Source organism: Ipomoea triloba, chromosome 10, assembly GCF_003576645.1.
Source record: "Ipomoea triloba cultivar NCNSP0323 chromosome 10, ASM357664v1".
Lineage (NCBI taxonomy): Eukaryota > Viridiplantae > Streptophyta > Magnoliopsida > Solanales > Convolvulaceae > Ipomoea > Ipomoea triloba.
In genome coordinates this window covers 262220-282067 of record NC_044925.1, presented here as the reverse complement: position 1 = coordinate 282067, position 19848 = coordinate 262220, and the positions used below count along the sequence as shown (strand labels likewise).

The following is a 19848-nucleotide window of genomic DNA, read 5'->3' as shown; positions in this document are numbered from 1 at the left end:
TTTTTTTTTTTTTTTTTTTTTTTTTTTTTTTTTTTTTTGCCTTTGGATTTGTGCAAAAAGGGCCGGGAAGAAAAGGAAAGAAACAAAGGGAAGGGACTAAAATTGTACAAATAGATTGGACTACGCTTGCTTTAACCTTTTATCTTTTTTATTCATTTGTTTACTTTTTTGGGCTTATAGAATACAACACCTGAACCATCTTTAGGATATTTCAGAACTGGCATGATATGTAACATGCTTTTCTAGCATGTGTTACACTCTCTTCAGCACTAAATGGCTACAAGTGTTCTACTGTTTGTAGATCTTCTCTCTTTTATGTTATAATCAACTTGTTTTATTATGTCTCTTTTCATTGGTGGGGAAACTCAATTTGATGAGTAGATATGTTCCATATAAATCATTATCAAATTACTCATGTGTTTATCTTTCTATTGCCATGGGTTCTCTTCCCTTCATCCATCATCCCTGTAGGCTCTCTCCTACTCTGGGGTATGAGGTATAATCTTTGTTTGAGAGTACGAAAATGACTGTTAAGCAATCATGCAGGTGCCTGTTTATAGAGAACCATCCTTTAGCATTCCTGGGACCCCAGGAATAGTTAAACATGAGATTCTAAACAACAGAAGGCATGTCCTTACTAAGGTAATAAAGAGCACACTTAGTAGTTAGTATTAACTTCCTACATTTGGTCATTAGTCCTCGCTATTCAATTTCTATGAGGCTTAGCATTGTGACACTAAATTCGGTTGTGTTATCTGATACTGGACTGTGCCTTTCCAAGGATACTGCTGGTGCAGTGAAATTGTGGGAGATCACAAGAGGCGCTGTGATTGAAAACTATGGTGAGGTTAGTATTAAATGATTTGGATTCGCTTCAGAAAGCAATCTGACAGTTACTTTGTGTTTCTCCTCATCTGAGGAATCTCCGGGCCCTTTTTATTTATTTTTTATTATTATTATTTTTTATTTCAATCCTGTTTTTAAAAAATCTTTTCTCTAACTTGTGATTTCTATCTCCTGACTATTAGGTCTCATTTGAGAAGAAGAAAGAAGAACTTTTTGAGATGGTGGGAACTGATATTCTAATTGTAGCAATTTCCCAGCTTTATTCTTGATTTTCCTTTAACCTTTGTTTGCTTCTTCAGGTAAGCATACCTGCATGGTTTACTGTGGATACAAGGCTTGGAAACTTGTCTGTACATTTGGATACACCCCAGTGTTTCTCTGCTGAGATGTATTCTGTGGACCTTAACATTGCTGGGAAGCCTGAGGATGACAAGGTATTTACTGTGAATTGTTGTGTTTCAGTTCTTGATTAATAGTACCTTGTATAACCATTGTGATACTTTTTGTTTATTTTCCATATGATACTTCAAGGAAAATGCCTAGCAAGAAATTGTACTAATAACTTGGATTAAGGTATAAAATTTGAGATATATAATAAAGTCTTTTGAGATGAGGTTACATAAGTATTACTGAAGATAATTGTAAGATAACCATAGAATTAAAACAAAAACATACCCAAATCAAGAAAGTATTGGTAACTAAACTTCTAATGCAAGTATGGCTCAGATAAAGACTATTGCAATTGTCCTCAATTCAAGAAGTTATTACTAATCACAGATTTTGCATCATTGGGCATTCTATTGGTAGCCAAACTTTTAAAGTGGTGTGTTTTATTGCTGATGGTGTTCATTAAAACAATCTTGCTATGTTTCTGTTTAAATTGGTTTGCGTAATAAATAGAACTGATTTCCATAATCTCCTGAATTATGTAATAGATTAATTTGGCACGAGAAACCCTTAAAGGTCTTTTGGCTCATTGGTTAACCAAAAGAAGGCAGAGATTTGGATCCCAGGTGTCAGGAAATGGGGAGGTCCCACCTGGAAAGGACATCTCTTCTAGGAATTTAGCTGTATCAAGAGTTGAGGTAGATAGTAATGCAGATAACGATTCTGCTGTATATCCACCATTTGAGTTTTCAGCAGTTTCCCCTCCATCTATCATTACGGAGGGCTCTCAAGGTGGGCCATGGAGAAAGAAAATTACAGACTTAGATGGAACAGAAGATGAAAAGGATTTCCCCTGGTGGGTTCTGGACTGCGTGTTGAATAATCGGCTTCCTCCAAGGGAAAATACCAAGTATGTTTTGTTTCTAATTGTCTTTGTAACTTATTTTCAGATTTCTTTGATTTCCATGTTGCAAGGACACTAGAAAGTAAGGAGTTATACAGTTAGTTTCCACTATGGCAATGCATTTGAAAGATTTAGGAACCTATCAAAGACATTTTTTTCTTACTACTGGAAATCTGATTGCTTTCCTTTGTTGTTATCTGCATCATGTACATAGAAATTTAGCAATGTTTTTGGAACTCAACACTGGAAAATGTTTTTGTTTTCTCTTAATTTCTCCCAGTCAAATATTTGTTAAATTGACCAATTTGAGAATTAGTTGACGAATGATTCTATTTTGTATCAGCATGAATACACAGCAGTTCATTTTTCATCTTGTGGTTCTTATTTTGAGAATTTATTTCTCCTTAAATTTTATTATTATTATTATTTTTAATTTTCTGCAGATGCAGCTTTTATTTGCATCCATGTGAAGGTTCTACTGTTCAGATACTTACTCAAGGAAAATTGAGCGCTCCTCGTATCTTGAGAATACATAAAGTAAGAGCTTCTACTCAATGCACTTTAATTCTTATGAATCAAAATTTAGCTCAGAAAATTGTTGAACAATACTAATTTTGATAATCACAATGGAATGCATTGAATGGAGAGTAAGGATATGGTTGGTATAATTGGGAGGAAGTGAGGAACAGGTGATTACTTAAAAGGGATTTTGCCAACCTAAAAGAGGGAGATGTGACACCTATATCATTCATGTGGTTCTCTCCTTTCTATTACACACCCATTGGACATCTCATATACATTAAGATACATTTGAAGAACATTAAGGGGAACCTCAGTATTTTTCATAATTCATATATAGGGTCAACATTTTCTATGTTCAAATTGAGCATTTAATTCATGAGATTCACATTTTATACCTAATTCTTGTCAATTCTTAATTGCATAGACCTCCCTTATTTTAGAGACAAATTCTTATTAATTTATGGGAGAACATTAATTTTAAATAAAATTGTCTCAAAGTAGATAATAGACGCCCAACATTTTTTTTTAATCTTAGATTTAATGTGTTGCACTTTTTTTCCCCTCTTTTTAAAGGTAATCAACTATGTCATTGAAAAGATGGTTCTTGATAAGCCGCCATTGGATAGTTTGAATTCAGATGGGACTTTTGTTCCTGGGGGACCTGCCTCAGGTGTTGGAGAATTTCGGTCTGGCCTTAAACCTTGGCAAAAGCTTAAGCCTTCTATTGAGATCTTGTGCAATAACCAGGCAAGTTTATGCAACCTTTGATTGAGACACCATTGAGCAAAGTTACATCCCAAAATTTTAAGTAATTTTATTCATCAATTCATAGATTTAGATGTCTTTCAGGCATGGAACAGTAATATTATTCCTCAATTCATAAACTCAGTTGCATCTTTCATGCATGGAACCAGAGCTAGTTGAAATCTTAGAATATTCTCAAGTAATTTAAAGGACTTTAATGAGAACACATTTACATAATGTAAACATGTTAAGTTAATATAGCTTCTATTCTTACTGTTTTATAATATGATGCTACTGAACGGGCTTTTATACTATTATCTACCTTAGGGAATGGATGACATTTATGTTGTATTTCTAGGTCATTCAAGAATGTTGTTTATGCGCAGAGTTCTTTCTTCATCTTCTCTGTTTATTTGTTTTTATGTTTTATTATTATTATTATTATTATGTTCACAATGAGCTCTCTAGAGATGGCTGGAAAATCCCTTTCTTGACCAAATAAAACATACTTGTTCTTTCTTAGGTATTAGCTCCTGATATGAGCTTAGCCACAGTTCGGGCTTATATATGGAAGAAACCTGAAGACCTTGTTCTCAACTATCGGGTGACACCAGTCAGGTGATCTAGAGGTATTTGAATGTCAGGTAGCATTTTCTTTTTGTTATTTTATTTTCTTGATGTATTATTTATTATTCACTAATGTTTGGTTGCGTGTTTGTTTTTAATCGACTTCCCTCTATTGTGTAGGGCGGGATTGATTGGCCAAGGAGGGGTAGTTTTAATGATGTAACATAGTTGAGGCAGGATTCGGGAATTCTACTAGAAGGTTCTTACATGGATTGAAGTCCATCAAAATTGCATCCTGTAGAAATGGGAACCATATATTTGCTTTGATTGGCAATATTTTTACATGCAGTTCCCTTGATGAATAATTGAATATTAGAACATTAGTTTCTGTTTTTTGGAGGTGCGGTGATGCCATTACAAGATTCTACTAGTAGTTTTATAAGCCCGGGCTTGGTTTTGGTGGTGGAAAGAATTTGTGTTTTAAGAATGGAGGAAATTTTCAACGATTCAAGCTTGTTGTTGGTGATGTAGATTTGTGCATGAGAGAGAGAGAGAGAGGGAGAGGGAGAGGGTGGAGGAGGGGAAGGGTGGACTCTGGTGGGTATATTTGTGTTGCAAGGACCACACTGTAGTGAAGTTTGTTTAATTTCTCCTCTTCCAAATAAAAACATTTTCCCCCTTTCATTGCCAGACTAGTTCATCATATGTATCTTATATTTTTATTTTTTAAAGATACAGGAAAAAAAAAAGTTGTGCTGTAAATTCTATTTATAATCATAGCCTTTATTTATTTTAATGTTTGTTATTTAAAAAAAATCAATATATTATATATTGTCAACGTCATTTTGTACAATTTGATCTTATTATAATCTTTAAAATCTCAACAAATTTGGTAATGAGAGTTGTAACGTAAGTATATTTACTCATCTCACCATAATCTGTGTGTGTATATATGGGTTTAAATGAGAACATTGTCTTCTTGTAAAAAGTGAGAATTGCAACGTTCTACCTGAATTCTTTCTTTTTATATATGGATGGGGCTTTGGCTAACCCTTGCAAGTCGATAGGATCAAAATAAGTCATTAAATATGATGAGAATTCAATTTAATTAGTGTAATATTTTAAACTAATAACAAAGAAGAAGAAAAAAAGAGCATTTAAGAAATTTCAAAGCACACCATTTTCTTTCTCCCTTCTCCTTTCCTTGTTCCTTTACCCGTCACAATCTATCGATGCCACAAAACTGACACACAGAAGTCCAATCTTTTTTATTGTCTTTATGGCCCAGGGACTCATTCAGTCATTTCACATTAATGGGCGGTGTTTCCCTTTTGCATTAAACATTTCATTTTGCATTTTAATTCAGGCAACGCCATTTGGGGCACTGTAACGATAATAAGATATTAAGATCAATCTTTTTCACAGGTAATCTACTTTCAAATCTTATCAATCATGATGCTTCTAGATTTATAGTAGGATAAGGATATGTGTTGTTATGTCATACGTTACCATTATAGCATTATCACCATATCATTGATTCAATCATTTCGTCACCTCTTGTATCATTGATTCAATCATTTCATCAAACAGATTGTTACGCTTGTTATTATCACATCTTGTTTATATTTGATGTGTGTTTTTATTTTGTAAATTTTATATTTAAACATAATAGTTCATAATATTAATCTAAATATAATTTTTGAAGAAACAATTGATTAAAATATGCATATTAGATCATGATTATCAGTTGATGTTTGAGAGTTGACATATATTAAGAGAAACGGAGTATTTTTATTAATTATTTACAGTACAAGTTATCTGGAAATTGACATGTATAGAAATGAATGGAGTTGGGGTTATGCACAGGTATAATTTATTTATTAATGTAATAGTGGATAGTACTAGAATTATACTGGTTATAATACTCCGTAATACTTAACAACGAGCATGTCTATACTGCAGTTTCAGTGGCCATAATGCTTTAATGGTCGCCTGTGCGCACATATAACTCTCGCGTAATCCAAATGAAGGATTGGCTGTTTGTATGGATAGGTTTAGCTTGTTGTGATTGGTTGTCCCTCCAAGTGGGCGCCTCTGAGTGTTGTAAGTTTTGAATCCACACACAGAACAGTCTGTTTCTTGGTTGTTCATATTCCTATAAATCTTTTTTTTTGAAACTATTCCCATAAATCTTGAATTGAGGTATCACAAAACTCTGGGATTTCACTTTCACCTGTCTTTTTTGTCGTTTAAAACACTTGAGAAAAAGTTCCATGTGCTGGGCAGCCTTCACTTACTAATTTTTTTTTTTTTTTTTTTGGTGAGGACCTTCACTTACTAATTTAGTTCAGACAGAAAAGCACATTTTCGAAAGGCTCTGGTTGAGAGCTTGCTTGAATCTTGGCATTTTCATTCTTGAGAGTTCATCCTCTCCATCTAAATCTTCAGTTTGAAAAGATTGGTTTTTAAAAATCATGGCTTTAGTTGTGCAGAGCTTCAAGATATCACCTTGTTTTTCTTTGAATTTGGACTATAAGCTGCAACCTAGAACTAGTATTCAGTGTATAGCGAGCCGGGGGGATTCGGCAAATTTGTTGTCTGATTCTGTTGGAGTAAATGGTGTTTCACCTGTGGGGGAGAAGGGGAGAAGTGGTAGGGCTTCAATTGATGTGGGAAATGGGTATTTGAGGTCAGGTGTTAGGGAGGAGAAGAAGATGGAGAAGAACAAGGATGGTGCTCAAGAAAAGTTGGAGGTTTACTGGGATGATGGATATGGGACTCAAACTGTGAAGGATTATCTTGAATTAGCCAAAGAGATTATTAAGCCTGATGGTGGACCTCCAAGGTGGTTTTCTCCAGTCTCTTGTGGTCCTCATTTAAAAGACTCACCTGCTCTGTTCTTCTTACCTGGTAAGTCTTTAGACTGCAATATGAGAAACATGTACCAAACAATAAAAAAAGAACTTACATTTTTATACAATATTTGTTCTCTTCAGTAGTTCAGTGTACTGTTTTATGGTGCAATTGTTATGCTCAAAATCCCCATGTATTACACAAGTTTTCAAGTTGACTGTTCTAGGTTTAGTACATACTGTAGTTTTGTTACCATCCTAAATTTTCAGCAGCAAAATTTGCGTTCTGTCTTTGCAGGAGCGGATGGAACTGGATTAGGTCTCACATTGCACCATAAGGCACTTGGGAAGTATGTTTCTGATATTTTTTTATGAAATTATATATCTCCGTGTGTGTGTGTGTGTGTGTTTTTCCCGATACGCTGTTGTAAGTCTTGTCTCTGTGTTGGTAATGATATGTTCTCGATGATATAGTAGTTGCAGTTAGTCTAGCACTAGGAGAACCTGAACTGCTTCCAATTAGACTAGTCTTATTAGTTTACTTGGGTTAACCATTATCTCTTAATGTTGGTACTCATATTGCGGATTTTTGGTTATATTATAGTATGTCATAATGTCTTATTTAAAATGGAAGACAGGCAACTACTAATGTTGATTTCACGTTAATGAATAAATGCTATTTTTGTTGATAAGCAAAATGAACCTAAGTTTGTAGTCTCTTCACAAATGGGACATTTGGTTGTGAAAGTTTCTTTTGAAACTCTCTGACTTCTGTTTTTCTACTATTTTACAGATGTCTTATATTTAATATTACTTATCGATAACATGGATATTATACATGTTCACATAAACAGAAGATCAAATTGGAAAGTTATGGCCATCCACCCACAATATATATGTCATATTTTCTCTTTTCTCAGAATTGAATTTCGTTTTCCTTTGACAAATTGAACTTATTTTGCTTATGCTTGACTGATTTCAATTGTAAAATTCTCTGTTGCAGAGTTTTTGAACTCTGGTGCTTGCATATTCCTGTGCGTGATCGAACTCCATTTGAAGGTCTTGATACTTTTCTTTCATTGAGTAGTGCGTTCTGTAGGATTATTTTATTTTTTAGTGGTAGATTTAGCTTAGACAAAGCTGAGCCTTCTAAAACAATAATGCTCTTAAAACTGTCTCGCCCCTCCCGCCAGTCACTGAAATAACCTTGCTAAATCCTAAATCATCAAAATCTTTCAGAGCATAGTAATCTGAAAAGGTTAATACATTTCATGTTCAGCTGTAAGAGTAGAAATTGTAATGCGGGTTCTATTACTTTCGTTTTTTAGGGTTGATAAAACTTGTGGAACAAACTGTGAGGATGAAGCATGCTTCGTCTCCAAGTAAGCCAATTTATCTCCTAGGAGATTCATTTGGAGGATGCTTAGCTCTTGCTGTTGCTGCTTGTAATCCTAAGATTGACCTTGTCGTGATATTAGCTAATCCAGGTTAAAATGAACTTTTAGTTTTGGTAATTATAGTACAAACCAAATCTTATTATGTTCTGATGTTTTCTACTATTATTTTTAGCAACTTCATTTGGCAGGTCACAGCTGCAACCTTTGTTTCCTTTCCTAGAAGCTTTGCCTGGTGAACTCCAGTTTACAATCCCTTATCTTCTGAGCTCAGTTATGGGTATGTTTTCTCGTCTTTTATCATATTTTTGTTTTTCCGAACCACAGCTTCCTATTCAAAGTTATAGCTCATGATGGTTGGTTTTTACAGTGTTAAAAATATAAAATAAAATTGGGGGCATTATAGTGGTTGGTGTTGAAACTGGCCCGATCAAAATGAACTGGTTGGTTTTTGCTCAAAAGAGTTGCCAATTTATGATGGTTGAGTTTTAAGGAGATACTATTCTCCCCCAATTGACATGTTTATGTTATTCAATGAGGTTTTGTAGTGATTTTCTTTCTTTTTGTACATCTTTAAGCTGCGTGTTTTGGTTGCATTAGGTGAACCGACGAAAATGGCAATGGTTGGCATCGATACTGAACTTCCTCCTACCGTAGTTCTTGAACAACTCTCAAGCAACCTTACTGCTTTACTGCCCCTTCTTTCTGTGAGTCATGCTTGCAGTTTGTACACATTTTCTGCGTCTTAGTTTTTCCATTTCCATGAGAAGCGTTTATTCAAATGATATGCTTTTAATATATTTTGTTGAAATATATGTTCTAACCTTTATTATTCGTTCTTTCTCTCTGTTGAACATTTGTGAAATTATCTGGAGAAGTGCTATGTTGACCGCTTACTGCTTAAGATGATGCACAAATAAGGGGTGTCTGTTTCTTCTCGTTTGTTAGGGCTTGGCTGATATCATACCGAAAGAAACTCTTATGTGGAAGCTGAAGCTGCTTAAACATGGATCTGCATATGCCAATTCTCGTCTACATGCTGTCACAGCAGAAGTGCTTGTGCTTGCAAGGTCTGGCATCTATGTTGTTTTGTTTAAGGTTGTCTATATTCATTTGATGCTTTTAAAACTAAATTCATGTCTGCCACCATGTTGTGCAGCCTTTAGTTACCCTATCTTGTTTAGTTTTAAAGATTTCCATATTCATTCCATGCCGTTAAGCTTTTAACATGTCTGCATAATTTCTATATATAAACTGCATAATTTCTCTTTATAAGAAAGTGGTTAAACAGATAACAAGCACATTGATCTTTGCATCTCGGTTATGTGTTTGAAACCATATACTGCAGATAGGTGTTCGATTATAATCTGTACGTGCTGAAAAATAATATACTATGTTATACTTTTCGACATTGAACCTTGTTGATCTTCAAATGTAAGGCATACATTGTCTGTTGCCAATATCATTAGTTTGTATATTATTTCCCTTTGCATTTTCCTTTGAATATATGAGGCATAGATTATGCTGTTCTAACGACTATGGAGTATTTCATTGTAAAATATGCTGAAATTGTGATTTTATTACAGTGAAAAAGACGGCATGCTTCCAAGTGCAAATGAAGGCAAGAGGCTAGCAAGGACATTAAGAAACTGCAAAGTACGATATTTTAAGAACAATGGACATACCATTTTGCTGGTAGGTGACACTATTTAATGTCTTTCTGAATATCATGGTGCTTCTTGCATGATTATTTTGTTTCCTTTTCCCATGTCCTACTATAACACTTATTATCCCTAAGTTATGTTTATGCTTTCTAGATTTGATAATGATAGCCTTGTTTTAGTTCCCCTATCTTAGAATCTAAGATTAGGTTGAGGTCACTCGACTAGGCTATAATGCACATAGGCCAAACCACTCTAAAACCCATGGTTGCCATTTTGAATCTAACCGGTAAACCACTTGCAATTGGATTGGACCCTCAAAAATGGACCGAACAAGCTTGGGATTGGACCCTCCCCTAAAACATAAGCTTGGTGGCAGATCTGATATCATGTTAGAATCTAAGATTGAGCTGAGTTTACTCAATTGGGCTGTGCACACAGGCCAGACCATACTAAAAGCTTGAATCCAATCAATTACTTTTAGTCTAACACATGGCCTTATCAGCACAAATGTTTCTTCTTATTTTTCAATATGGGACTCTTAACACACCACAAAAGAATCCGTTTCTTGGATGGATTATCATCAATTCAAATAGTCTCTTTAGAAATCCAATCCTTATCGTAGTCATTATATTTAAGAATCTATAATTTTATGCTATTAGCATTCATGACTCTTTATGCGAAGCTCAGAGGGTGAACAAATTTTAATACCCAGTTTGTTGCCTTTTCAACTTGTGCAGGAAGATCATGTCAATCTATTAAGTATCATAAAACGTACAGGCAAATTTCGTCGTTCAAAGAAGCACGACTTTGTGTTGGATTTTCTGCCACCTAGTGGGTCAGAATGCAAGAAAGCCATTGATAACAATAAGTAAGCAACCATACTGTCATTCTTTCAGAATAATTCTTGCTGTCTTACCAGTTTTCCATTTCCTTTTTAGTTTATATGATGCTAGGGATTTGGTAAATGTTGTGTTTTATACTTAATAATTCTATGGGGTCATAAGTAATGTTTCATATTATTTCATGGATACCCATACCTGAAATTTCAATTTTAGGAATTACCGCAACTTTACTGGTCCAGTGATGTTCTCCACAATGGAAGATGGGAGAATAGTAAGAGGGATAGCAGGGGTTCCTGACGAAGGCCCAGTGTTGTTAGTTGGTTATCATATGCTTATGGGGTTAGAACTCGTGCCCTTAGTTGAAGAGTTTTTGAGGGTGAAAAAGATATTAGTTCGCGGTATTGCACACCCTACGCTATTTTCTCAGTTAGTTGAGGGTGATGGTGGTGCTAACGAAGACGCTTTCATGGATTTGATAAGACTATTCGGGGGACTACCTGTCTCGCCTAGCAACCTCTTTAAGTTGCTCCAAACTAAATCGCATGTGCTTCTTTATCCCGGGGGTGCTCGTGAGGCCTTACATCTAAAGGTGAATTTTCTCTCTCTTGTTCTTGATATATGCACGGTTCATCTTCTTCTCTGCATTATGGGAAGCCTATTACAGTTATATACATTTCTAGTCTGTTCAAATGTTCATTTCTTAATATAGTTTGGTATTCATGATGGAAAAGAAGAACTGTATTAATGAAACAGAAACATATGTTCAAAAGCATTCTACTAAAATGATACCTACCCCCTCAAAGTAGTTATCCCTTGAAAGATTCTAGCATTGCAGTTTATTCACGATTTAGCAGATTAGCAAACAAATTATCATGTCTCATTGTGCAATTTGGAAGTAAAGACTATTAAAATTTCATAAAATGTTCTAGTTCTTGCTTTGTTTTACTACCAGGGAGAAGAGTACAAGTTGATATGGCCAGATCAACCAGAATTTGTAAGAATGGCGGCGAGGTTTGGGGCTACAATTGTGCCATTTGGTGTTGTTGGAGAAGATGATATTGTACAAGTATGATACTCTTCTGTCTATGTGTCTTTATGATATGTAAAGTGAACCACAGCTTAATATTTTGATGTGCTCGTGATTTCTGCAGTTAGTTCTCGACTATGATGATCTGATGAAAATCCCTGTATTAAATGACCGGATAAGGAATGACAATGAAAAAGCTAAGGAAATGGGTTTTGCAGTAAGGTAGTTGTCCTTTGCCTGACTACTTGTTCTTGTTTCCTCCAAGCTCTCTACAATAATTCTTGTGATCTACATACCAAATCTTCGTCTTTCTGCTGCAGGGCTGATAAGACCGGGGAGATTGCCAACCAAACTTTGTATCTCCCGGGCTTGTTGCCCAAGATCCCTGGCCGCTTGTACTACTTGTTTGGAAAGCCTATATCAACAAAGGGGAAGCGGGAAATGTTGAAGGACAGGGAAAAGGCGAGAGAATTATACTTGCGGATAAAATCAGAGGTTGAAAATAGTATGGCCTATTTACTTAAGAAGAGAGAGGAAGATCCTTACAGAAGCCTTGCTGACAGAACTGCATATAGGGCATTCTCTGCTCCTTTTGATCAAGTTCCCACTTTTGATATTGATTGACTTGTCAAATTGTTGCTTTCTGCTGCATCATGTAATTGCCCCTGTATACATTTTTATGATGTATGATATGACAATGTCATCATCTCCCGGCTATAACCCGGCCTATTCAGTGCCATTTTCTCACCTGCATTAGGTATTGTGTTGCCATGACATATCCAATCAGCTCCCCATCCCCATCAATGTATGTGTATGTACCCAAAATAATAATAATAATAATAATAATAATAATAATAATAATAATAATAATAATAAACTTGATACCTGAAGTGCAGATATATGAACAAAAACCAGTAACCTATGCTCACAGCTTGGGTATTCTATACTCTATGCAGAGAATTACAATAAACGTTAAAAAGAAGACTACAGCTAATGACACAAACAAGTACACCCTAGTTTGTTTCATAAAATGTACTCAAACCGCAATGAGGATGGTCAAGATATGGCAAATTGTTGAGTGCCAAGCTGAACAAGTTGAGTGCCAGGCTTTTATAAGTGCCTGTTGAAATCGTCAAGATATGGCAAATTGTGTTTCGAGTTGAGTATGGAAGTGGCACAGATTGAATCCTCCATGAGTTACAGGAATGATGATGCCTTTGTCTCCATGCAAGAGCTCAAGGCTTAAGCAAACAAAGGTTTGAGTGTTTCCTTTTTGGTTTGCTAAAGGTAACATCAAGTGGTCCTCAAAGATGAGATTTGTCCTGAACTATGAAGGCTACCCACAAGAGAAGAGTATACGGTGTCATCAGGTGTAAGGCCTGCCTCTATCATTTCATCGTACAATCTAAAAGCTTCTTCTGATCTGCCCTCTTTTGACAAACCTGAAATCAGTGCTGTGTAAGACACTACTGTTGGGACCAAACCCTTTGCACTCATCTCATTGAAGAGTTTCAAAGCAGCATCTGCATTTCCAGATATGCATTCCCCATGAAGAAGTGAGGTGTAGGCATAAACTTCGGGCTTCAGTCCTTTACTTACCATATCATCTCTAATCTTATAAGCTTTCTTCATCAGACCTTTCTTGCAATACCCATCTATCAGAGCATTGTATGTCACAGTATTGGGTTTCAACCCTTTATTCTCCATCTCGCGAAGCATCCTTTTCGCTTCAACAAAATTTCCTTCCTTGCAATAAATATCAATCAAAGTTGTATAAGTAACGACGTTGGGATTCACACCTCTTTCCACCATTGAAAACAACCAAGTCTTAGCTTCCTCTTGCCGACCCAGTTTACACAACCCTGTGGCAATTATATTATATACGTAAGCATCAGCTTTAAGTCCTTTGCTTTCCATAATTTCTAGCAGTTTCCATGCTTCATCTATCATTCCTTTCTTACAATACCCATCCATTGTTGTATTAAATATGATCGGATTTATGCTGATTCCTTTGCAATGCATCTCATTAAGCAAAATTTTCACAGCATCCATTTGCCCATTTTTGCACAGGCCATTTATCAGACATCCATACGTGTGAGCATTAGGAACAAGGCCTCTCTCAACCAATTGGTCGAACAGCAAAAATGCTTTTTTAAGATTACCCGACTTACTGTAACTACTAATCATGCAAGTGTACAGATGAACATCTGGCTCTATGTTTTTCTGCTGCATTTTCTCGAACAATTTCTCAGCCTCTTCAAAATTCCCCAAGTTTGAATAACCTTCTATTAGAACCGTGTAGCTTGTAGCATTGAGCTCCATTCCTTCCTTCTCCATCTCATCTAAAATTTCTTTTACAGCCCCAAGGTCTGAATTCTTCACATGCCCATCCAACAACATATTATAAGTATATTCATTAGGTTTTACACCTCTACAAAGCATGTCATCCATCAATTTTCTTGCTTTATCCACTTCTCCCCTTTTACACAATCCATCAATCACCATTGTCATTGAATAAACTGTAATCTTCACATTTGCCTTCACCATCTTCTGGAAAAACTCAAACATGGAGTGAAATTGATTCGATCTTTTAACTGCAAGCAAGTAAACCATGCAAGATCTGTCATCAATCTCAAACTCATTATTCTTCAAATAGTCAAAAACCTCCTCAGCTTCCTTAAACCTCATGTTATCAACATAAACCCGAAGCAACATATCCATCAGTTTTACAACCATCTTTGGATTTCCATTATTCTCCCTCACTAAATCTGCTATTTCTGACACCGGGCGTCTAAGACTATCATCAGCAGCAACAGCATTCAATATTTCCTTCCCTTGATTGAAGTTCCTGGCTTTAAACAAGCGCAAAACAAGGATTATGTGTGCTTGAAGATCAGGTTTGCTGACTGTCAAAGACTTGTTGTTTTGGAGGAATTTGAAGAAGTTTAAGCAAGAAAGGTGTGGGACATGGGGGTTGGAGAGAACAATGCGGGCCACTTGGGGGTTGATACTGGAAATTAAAGAGGGGTTGATATCTAGGCCATTCCGGGTAGATTTAATTAGGGTTTTTGAGATGGAACTGGCAATTTCTGCATCAGATTTCTTGGGGAAAACTCGTTTCACAGTTTTGAAAAATGCTTGAGCAGACATTGACTGAAATCAAATTTCGTTTGCTGTTGAAGCTACAATTCTCACAATCAACAAAATAAAACTGAAAAATCCACAATTTAGAGCAAAACGATTGATTCTCTCCTTCGTTATGGACCAAAACGCGATTTCTCAAAGTGCAGCCAATGAAATAAGTTGTAGATTTCAGTATTCACTCTCTCGCGAGTTAAGGTTTCTAACAGAAGATGTCGTTTGTGACAAAATCGAAATGCAAAAGTTAAGCTAGTACAAGTATTGAGTTACCTCCACGATCGCGGTGGTTGGGGGTGGTGGCGGGGAGGCAAGTGACGACCGGAGAAGTTGGAGTAGAGATGGGAATGGAGCTCTACTTCGATGAGTTGGATTTGGGCCTAAGCCCATTTCAGAACAAACAAAATCTAAATTTTGGGCTTCTAAGCTAATGATTTTTAACAAAAAAATAATGGGTCCAATAGAACTTTTTTTTAAGCAAGTATGAATTTGGAGAATTAGCAAATGGTCTACAAAACTGTGTGGACTATACACCATACATTATTTTGTATAAAGGGCAAGTATTTGGGCATCACTAGCAAAGAGACAAGGGCAAATTATTATGTGTTGTGTGGACCACGATCCAAAACGATGCCGTTTTAATGTTAAAAAAAAATTCTTACTTCCTGTGCGTGTTAGAATAATGAACATTTTGGGTAAGATTATCCTATGTGTTAGAATATAATATAAACTCCTTTGAATAGTTCCCCAACAGATAAATGATCACATGCAAAAAGATAAAACGTTCTAAATTGCCGATAGCTGACTAGCTAGCTTAAATAAAAAGGGTCAATATACGTCAATAATGAGCTACCTGAGATACCTATCATTGATAAGTGCGTGAGCATTGTGGCTTAGAGTTATCTGAGTTCTCTGATCCCACTACCTATTGAATTTGTTTTTTGGAATGAGTTATTCTCTTAAACTTAAGTAGCCATAAAGCATATGTGCTTCAAGTGTCTACTTGTTGCATAGAAAGGCCAAGAATCAAAAGCAGGAAAAATCAGGTTCCTACTATTCAAGTTTCTTCATGTACAAGTAGTCCAGTAATAATAGTTGGCTTACATGCATGGTTCTAAATTTGACATCCTATAAAAGTTTATCTATTATCCTTCTCGATTTGAACTGATCAATTATAGACTTATAGACAACATAGACATGTTTATCTCATTTTGATTCTTTACTGACTAAAATTACAAAACATACTTCACTTAAAATAAATCTCCATGTAACAACATTACAACAGTAAACTTTTTCTCTAAATAAAAATAATCAATTACTAATTATCGAATCAGATTATATTCCACAAAACTCTACACTTTGAATCTGCTTATTATTTGTTTTATATATATCTTGGAATTCTACTTTATATATGCTTCTCACTAAAAGGGTGCAGTAAGCTCATTGGCTCAGCATGCATAGTGGCCTAGAATATGGTTCTTTCAAGTAGTTCACTATACATATATAGAATAAATCCAAAGTTGATATGAATATAGTTGTAACATCAGATATAGATATATATATATATATATATATATATATAGGATACAAATCAAATAAAAGTTTATGTCCAATTATGAATATCATACAACTTTACAAACATTGTACTCAAAAACTATGATATATAAATGTATTATAATTTAAGAAAAATACACTGCTTTGTAGTTTTGTACAGTGTACTTTTGCATTGGCACCTAAATTGTGGAATGTTATGTTTGGTTGCCTTTTTTTTCCCTTTTCTTTTGGAATTTTGTGTATAAAGCATGCATTATGTGATATACGGATATCTATATCCAGATAGGATTCTCCCATATGTATTCTTTACATTGGAATCAGGAAAGATTAAAATGTAACTGTGAAGCTATAGGAAGTGAGGGATTACTTGTTGATAAGGATTGGAAAGGGATGAATAATGGAGTATAGATTAGATATTTAGATGTAGATATTTTATGTACTTATACCAACTATTCGATTTGAACTACTTTATTTAAATTGAATATATTATTGTTAGAAATCTTATTTAACTCAAAATGATTAAGATGATCAGAATTAAAATTTTGATAAATTGTATGGGTATTGTCGGATTTATTCCATGTACACCATTGAGTAATAGTACGTCATGAGCTTTCACAAATAAAAATTGTGTTAGGAATACAAGATCAATATCCATTAGCTTTATTAGTTGAGCTAGTAAATACACTAATCATTTTTAAGTTGGTTGAGTAATTGCGTTAGCAACTATAATGTATCAAGTAGGGAGCGATTTATTGACTTTTTCAATTTGGTAAAATTTGATTACTTCTTGTTAGAGCTATCCATTAGCTTTATTGGTTTGAGCCGGTCATGGGCAACTTATGATATGGTTTACCAACTTGCTCTACCCAAAGGGCACATTCAAACAACAATTGTGAGGCGATTGTGATGAGGTTATAGGTACTTAGGCTAGTTTACCAACTCATTTCACCTAGATAAGAACAGGATTCTTGAATACCAATCACAATAGGTTACATGAGATGTGCCCTTAAATACACATAATATAAACTAACTACTATATATACGACTAGGATTATAGAGTCCTAAATCCTAACACTCCCCTCAAACACAAGGTTGTCGACTAACAACCTGAAGCTTATCTCGAAGAAACGCAAACTGAATTGAAGAGCATGTAAAAGTTTAGTAAAAATGCTAGACAACTAATCCTTAAGATGAAGTTAACAAGAAACTCACTAGACGCGACCTTATCATGAACAAAGTGGTAGTCAGGCTCAATATATATGCTTAGTCTTGACATAGATCGAACACAAGGTTGGTGCCTAAACACAATGAAGCCACTAGTAAATTTAGGATCTTTTTGACAACCAGCCCCAATTAGAGTCCAAAAAGCATGCAACTTTGTAGACACACTCAAAGGAGAATAAGTCCACGTGGAACACATGGTTGGATACTTGTGACATATGTCTAGCCAGGATTGGAGACTCCCATTTCCAGTTGTACTATATAAGCACATAGATTTTCCCCTCTCAGAACTCACAAGACAAAACAACAAAGCAGATAAAGCAGAAAGCTTTTGGTAGCTCATCAAATCATGGCTAGTTATGACTACAGCAGTTACAGAACAGGCGGTAGCAATAGCAATGGCGGGCGCGATCACGTGTGCCGCCCGGTCCTCGTGGACGCTCAGGGGAGAAGAACGCCTCTAGGATACATGACCAACATGAACGGCTTGCAAAGCTACGTGGTTAAGGCGGCCGAGAGAGGCGGCATCGATCAATTGAGCGAGCATCTCATCAGAGGCGGCGGCGCCGGCCATGGCCGCCATCACGCCGCCGCCGACGAGGATCAGGATCTGTTCGAGAAGATCCGGAGAGAAGTGAGCCGCCCCAAGAGTAGTAGCTGGAACACCAAGCAGGAGCACGGTAATTACGCCGCCGCTGCCGCGGCGGCGACTCAGCAGATTCTGCACTTTGGCTCGCCGGCCGGGAAATATTCGTCCGCCGGGGTGGAGGTGGCGCCGCCGCCGTATTACGGTGGGCGAGAAACCATTGATAGTGAAGAGGCGAAGAAGCGGTACGGCAGGTGGGGAAGCGTGGCACCGCCTCGAAGGGAATCGTATGGAAGCGTTGACAGCGCGGAGGCGGCGGCGAGGTATGGCGGCGTCCGCTTCTAAGAAGCAACCGCATTTCGATCATAATATATAACGGATATTTCATTTTGTTTCGTATTATATATATATAGGATCCTAAAAACAAACAACTTTTACCATTTGTTTGGGAGAAAGTTGATATCATATATATGTTTGTATGTGATGCACTGCATCAATTTGGGGCTTTGTAGTGTGTAATGTGTATACGTACAATGTAAAAAAGTTTATGTTATTATAATATGTCATTTTAAGTGCAATAACTCATTTAAAAAATTAAAACAATAGCTAATCAACTTAGTAAGTGACCTAGGCGGCGTTTAAGTGGCCTAGTCGGTCAATTGCCTAGACTATTGTTTATGGTCCATTGTTATAGATGGTTCATTAAATTCTATGGCATGATCAACAAGATGCTAACAATTCCCACATTACATTCTCCTAGTCAACCAAAATATGAACATTTAAGGGTTACCCAATCAAATTAGTTAGACTCTTGACTTGATAACCCAATCAAATTAGTTAGGCTATTGACTTGATAACCACAAAATTACAAGTGAACCAAAATATGAACATTTAAGGGTAACCCAATCAAATTAGTTAGACTGTTAACTTGATAACCCAATCAAGTTAGACCATTGACTTGGCTTGATAACCACAAAATTACAAGTGACTCACAGCTGGAACAGTCTATTGGCCTTACTAGTCAATTGGATCGAAAGTTACAAGTTTGACTTTCAACTGAAACGGTCTAATGGTGTTACTGGTGTGAATTAGTTAGAAACGATTTAAGTTGATTTACCTATCATTTTTACCAGCTAGGGTGGTTGTTACTCAAAATATGAAAATTTGTAATGTATATAAATTTCCCTCCTTAGTCTCACAATCAAAGTTTACTTGATAGATTTGCCAAATTTAAAGCAATATTTAAACAAATAAACTAAATACTTTTCATGCGTCTTTAGTCTCTTTACATAAGAAACTACAAGCAATCTAGAATTTACAGCAGCAAATAGCTAGGTGCGGCGAAATTGAAAGCGGGTTTTCCTCCAACTCCCCTCTAACGGTGCCGTTTAAGTGAGGAGAACCTATGAGCCTAAAATGTCTTGTTTTCTTCTTTTATGATGACATGTCATTTTTTTTTATGCAATAAGCTGTAAATGCAGGAACCACCATGCAATAACATTAACTTCTGCTAAAATGTAGGGAAAAGAAGAGGAAAACAAACACCAAAAGGGTGAAAAATGCTATTCACTAGCTGCACTTGAATTCTAAAAACACAAGT

The 19848-nt window shown here is 35.9% G+C and overlaps 3 protein-coding genes across 6 annotated transcripts in view; 2 read left to right on the top strand and 1 right to left on the bottom strand.

Moving 5' to 3' along the window:
• LOC116032114 (WD repeat-containing protein 48) overlaps positions 1-4766 on the top strand; it is a 12695-nt gene extending 7929 nt beyond the window's left edge. For 3 of the 4 annotated variants that reach the window (XM_031274519.1, XM_031274517.1, XM_031274520.1), the window contains 9 exons: positions 547-642; positions 782-847; positions 1029-1067; positions 1146-1280; positions 1782-2143; positions 2581-2674; positions 3233-3406; positions 3927-4047; positions 4151-4766. In XM_031274519.1, coding sequence (XP_031130379.1) covers positions 547-642; positions 782-847; positions 1029-1067; positions 1146-1280; positions 1782-2143; positions 2581-2674; positions 3233-3406; positions 3927-4025 — 1065 coding nt within the window. In that variant the 3' untranslated portion in view covers positions 4026-4047; positions 4151-4766. The remainder of the gene's footprint in view (positions 1-546; positions 643-781; positions 848-1028; positions 1068-1145; positions 1281-1781; positions 2144-2580; positions 2675-3232; positions 3407-3926; positions 4048-4150) is intronic. The other variant, XM_031274518.1, reaches the window with a different exon arrangement.
• Positions 4767-5344: 578 nt separating this feature from the next.
• On the top strand, positions 5345-12518 carry LOC116031802 (acyltransferase-like protein At1g54570, chloroplastic). Its single transcript, XM_031274112.1, has 15 exons — positions 5345-5395; positions 5933-6073; positions 6455-6880; positions 7121-7172; positions 7826-7881; positions 8151-8309; positions 8392-8496; positions 8817-8923; positions 9165-9286; positions 9803-9911; positions 10618-10748; positions 10936-11311; positions 11675-11788; positions 11874-11971; positions 12070-12518. Exons 2-15 carry the CDS (start codon positions 5995-5997, stop codon positions 12371-12373), a joined length of 2238 nt encoding a protein of 745 aa, XP_031129972.1. The 5' UTR covers positions 5345-5395; positions 5933-5994; the 3' UTR covers positions 12374-12518.
• LOC116031803 (pentatricopeptide repeat-containing protein At2g32630) lies at positions 11606-15201 on the bottom strand. Its single transcript, XM_031274113.1, has 3 exons — positions 12635-15201; positions 12296-12497; positions 11606-12164 (listed from the first exon to the last, which is right to left on the bottom strand). Exon 1 carries the CDS (start codon positions 14897-14899, stop codon positions 13043-13045), a length of 1857 nt encoding a protein of 618 aa, XP_031129973.1. The 5' UTR covers positions 14900-15201; the 3' UTR covers positions 11606-12164; positions 12296-12497; positions 12635-13042.
• Between the last annotated feature and the right edge of the window lie 4647 nt (positions 15202-19848).

Excerpts from the sequence above, each read along its gene's own strand:
- LOC116031802 (XM_031274112.1), top strand. The coding sequence starts at position 5,995 with ATGAAGGATTGGCTGTTTGTATGGATAGGTTTAGCTTGTTGTGATTGG. Across the intron at positions 8,924-9,164 it reads CTTTACTGCCCCTTCTTTCT|GGCTTGGCTGATATCATACC; the intron begins GTGAGTCATGCT and ends CTCGTTTGTTAG. Across the intron at positions 11,312-11,674 it reads GTGAGGCCTTACATCTAAAG|GGAGAAGAGTACAAGTTGAT; the intron begins GTGAATTTTCTC and ends TTTTACTACCAG.
- LOC116031803 (XM_031274113.1), bottom strand. The coding sequence starts at position 14,899 with ATGTCTGCTCAAGCATTTTTCAAAACTGTGAAACGAGTTTTCCCCAAG.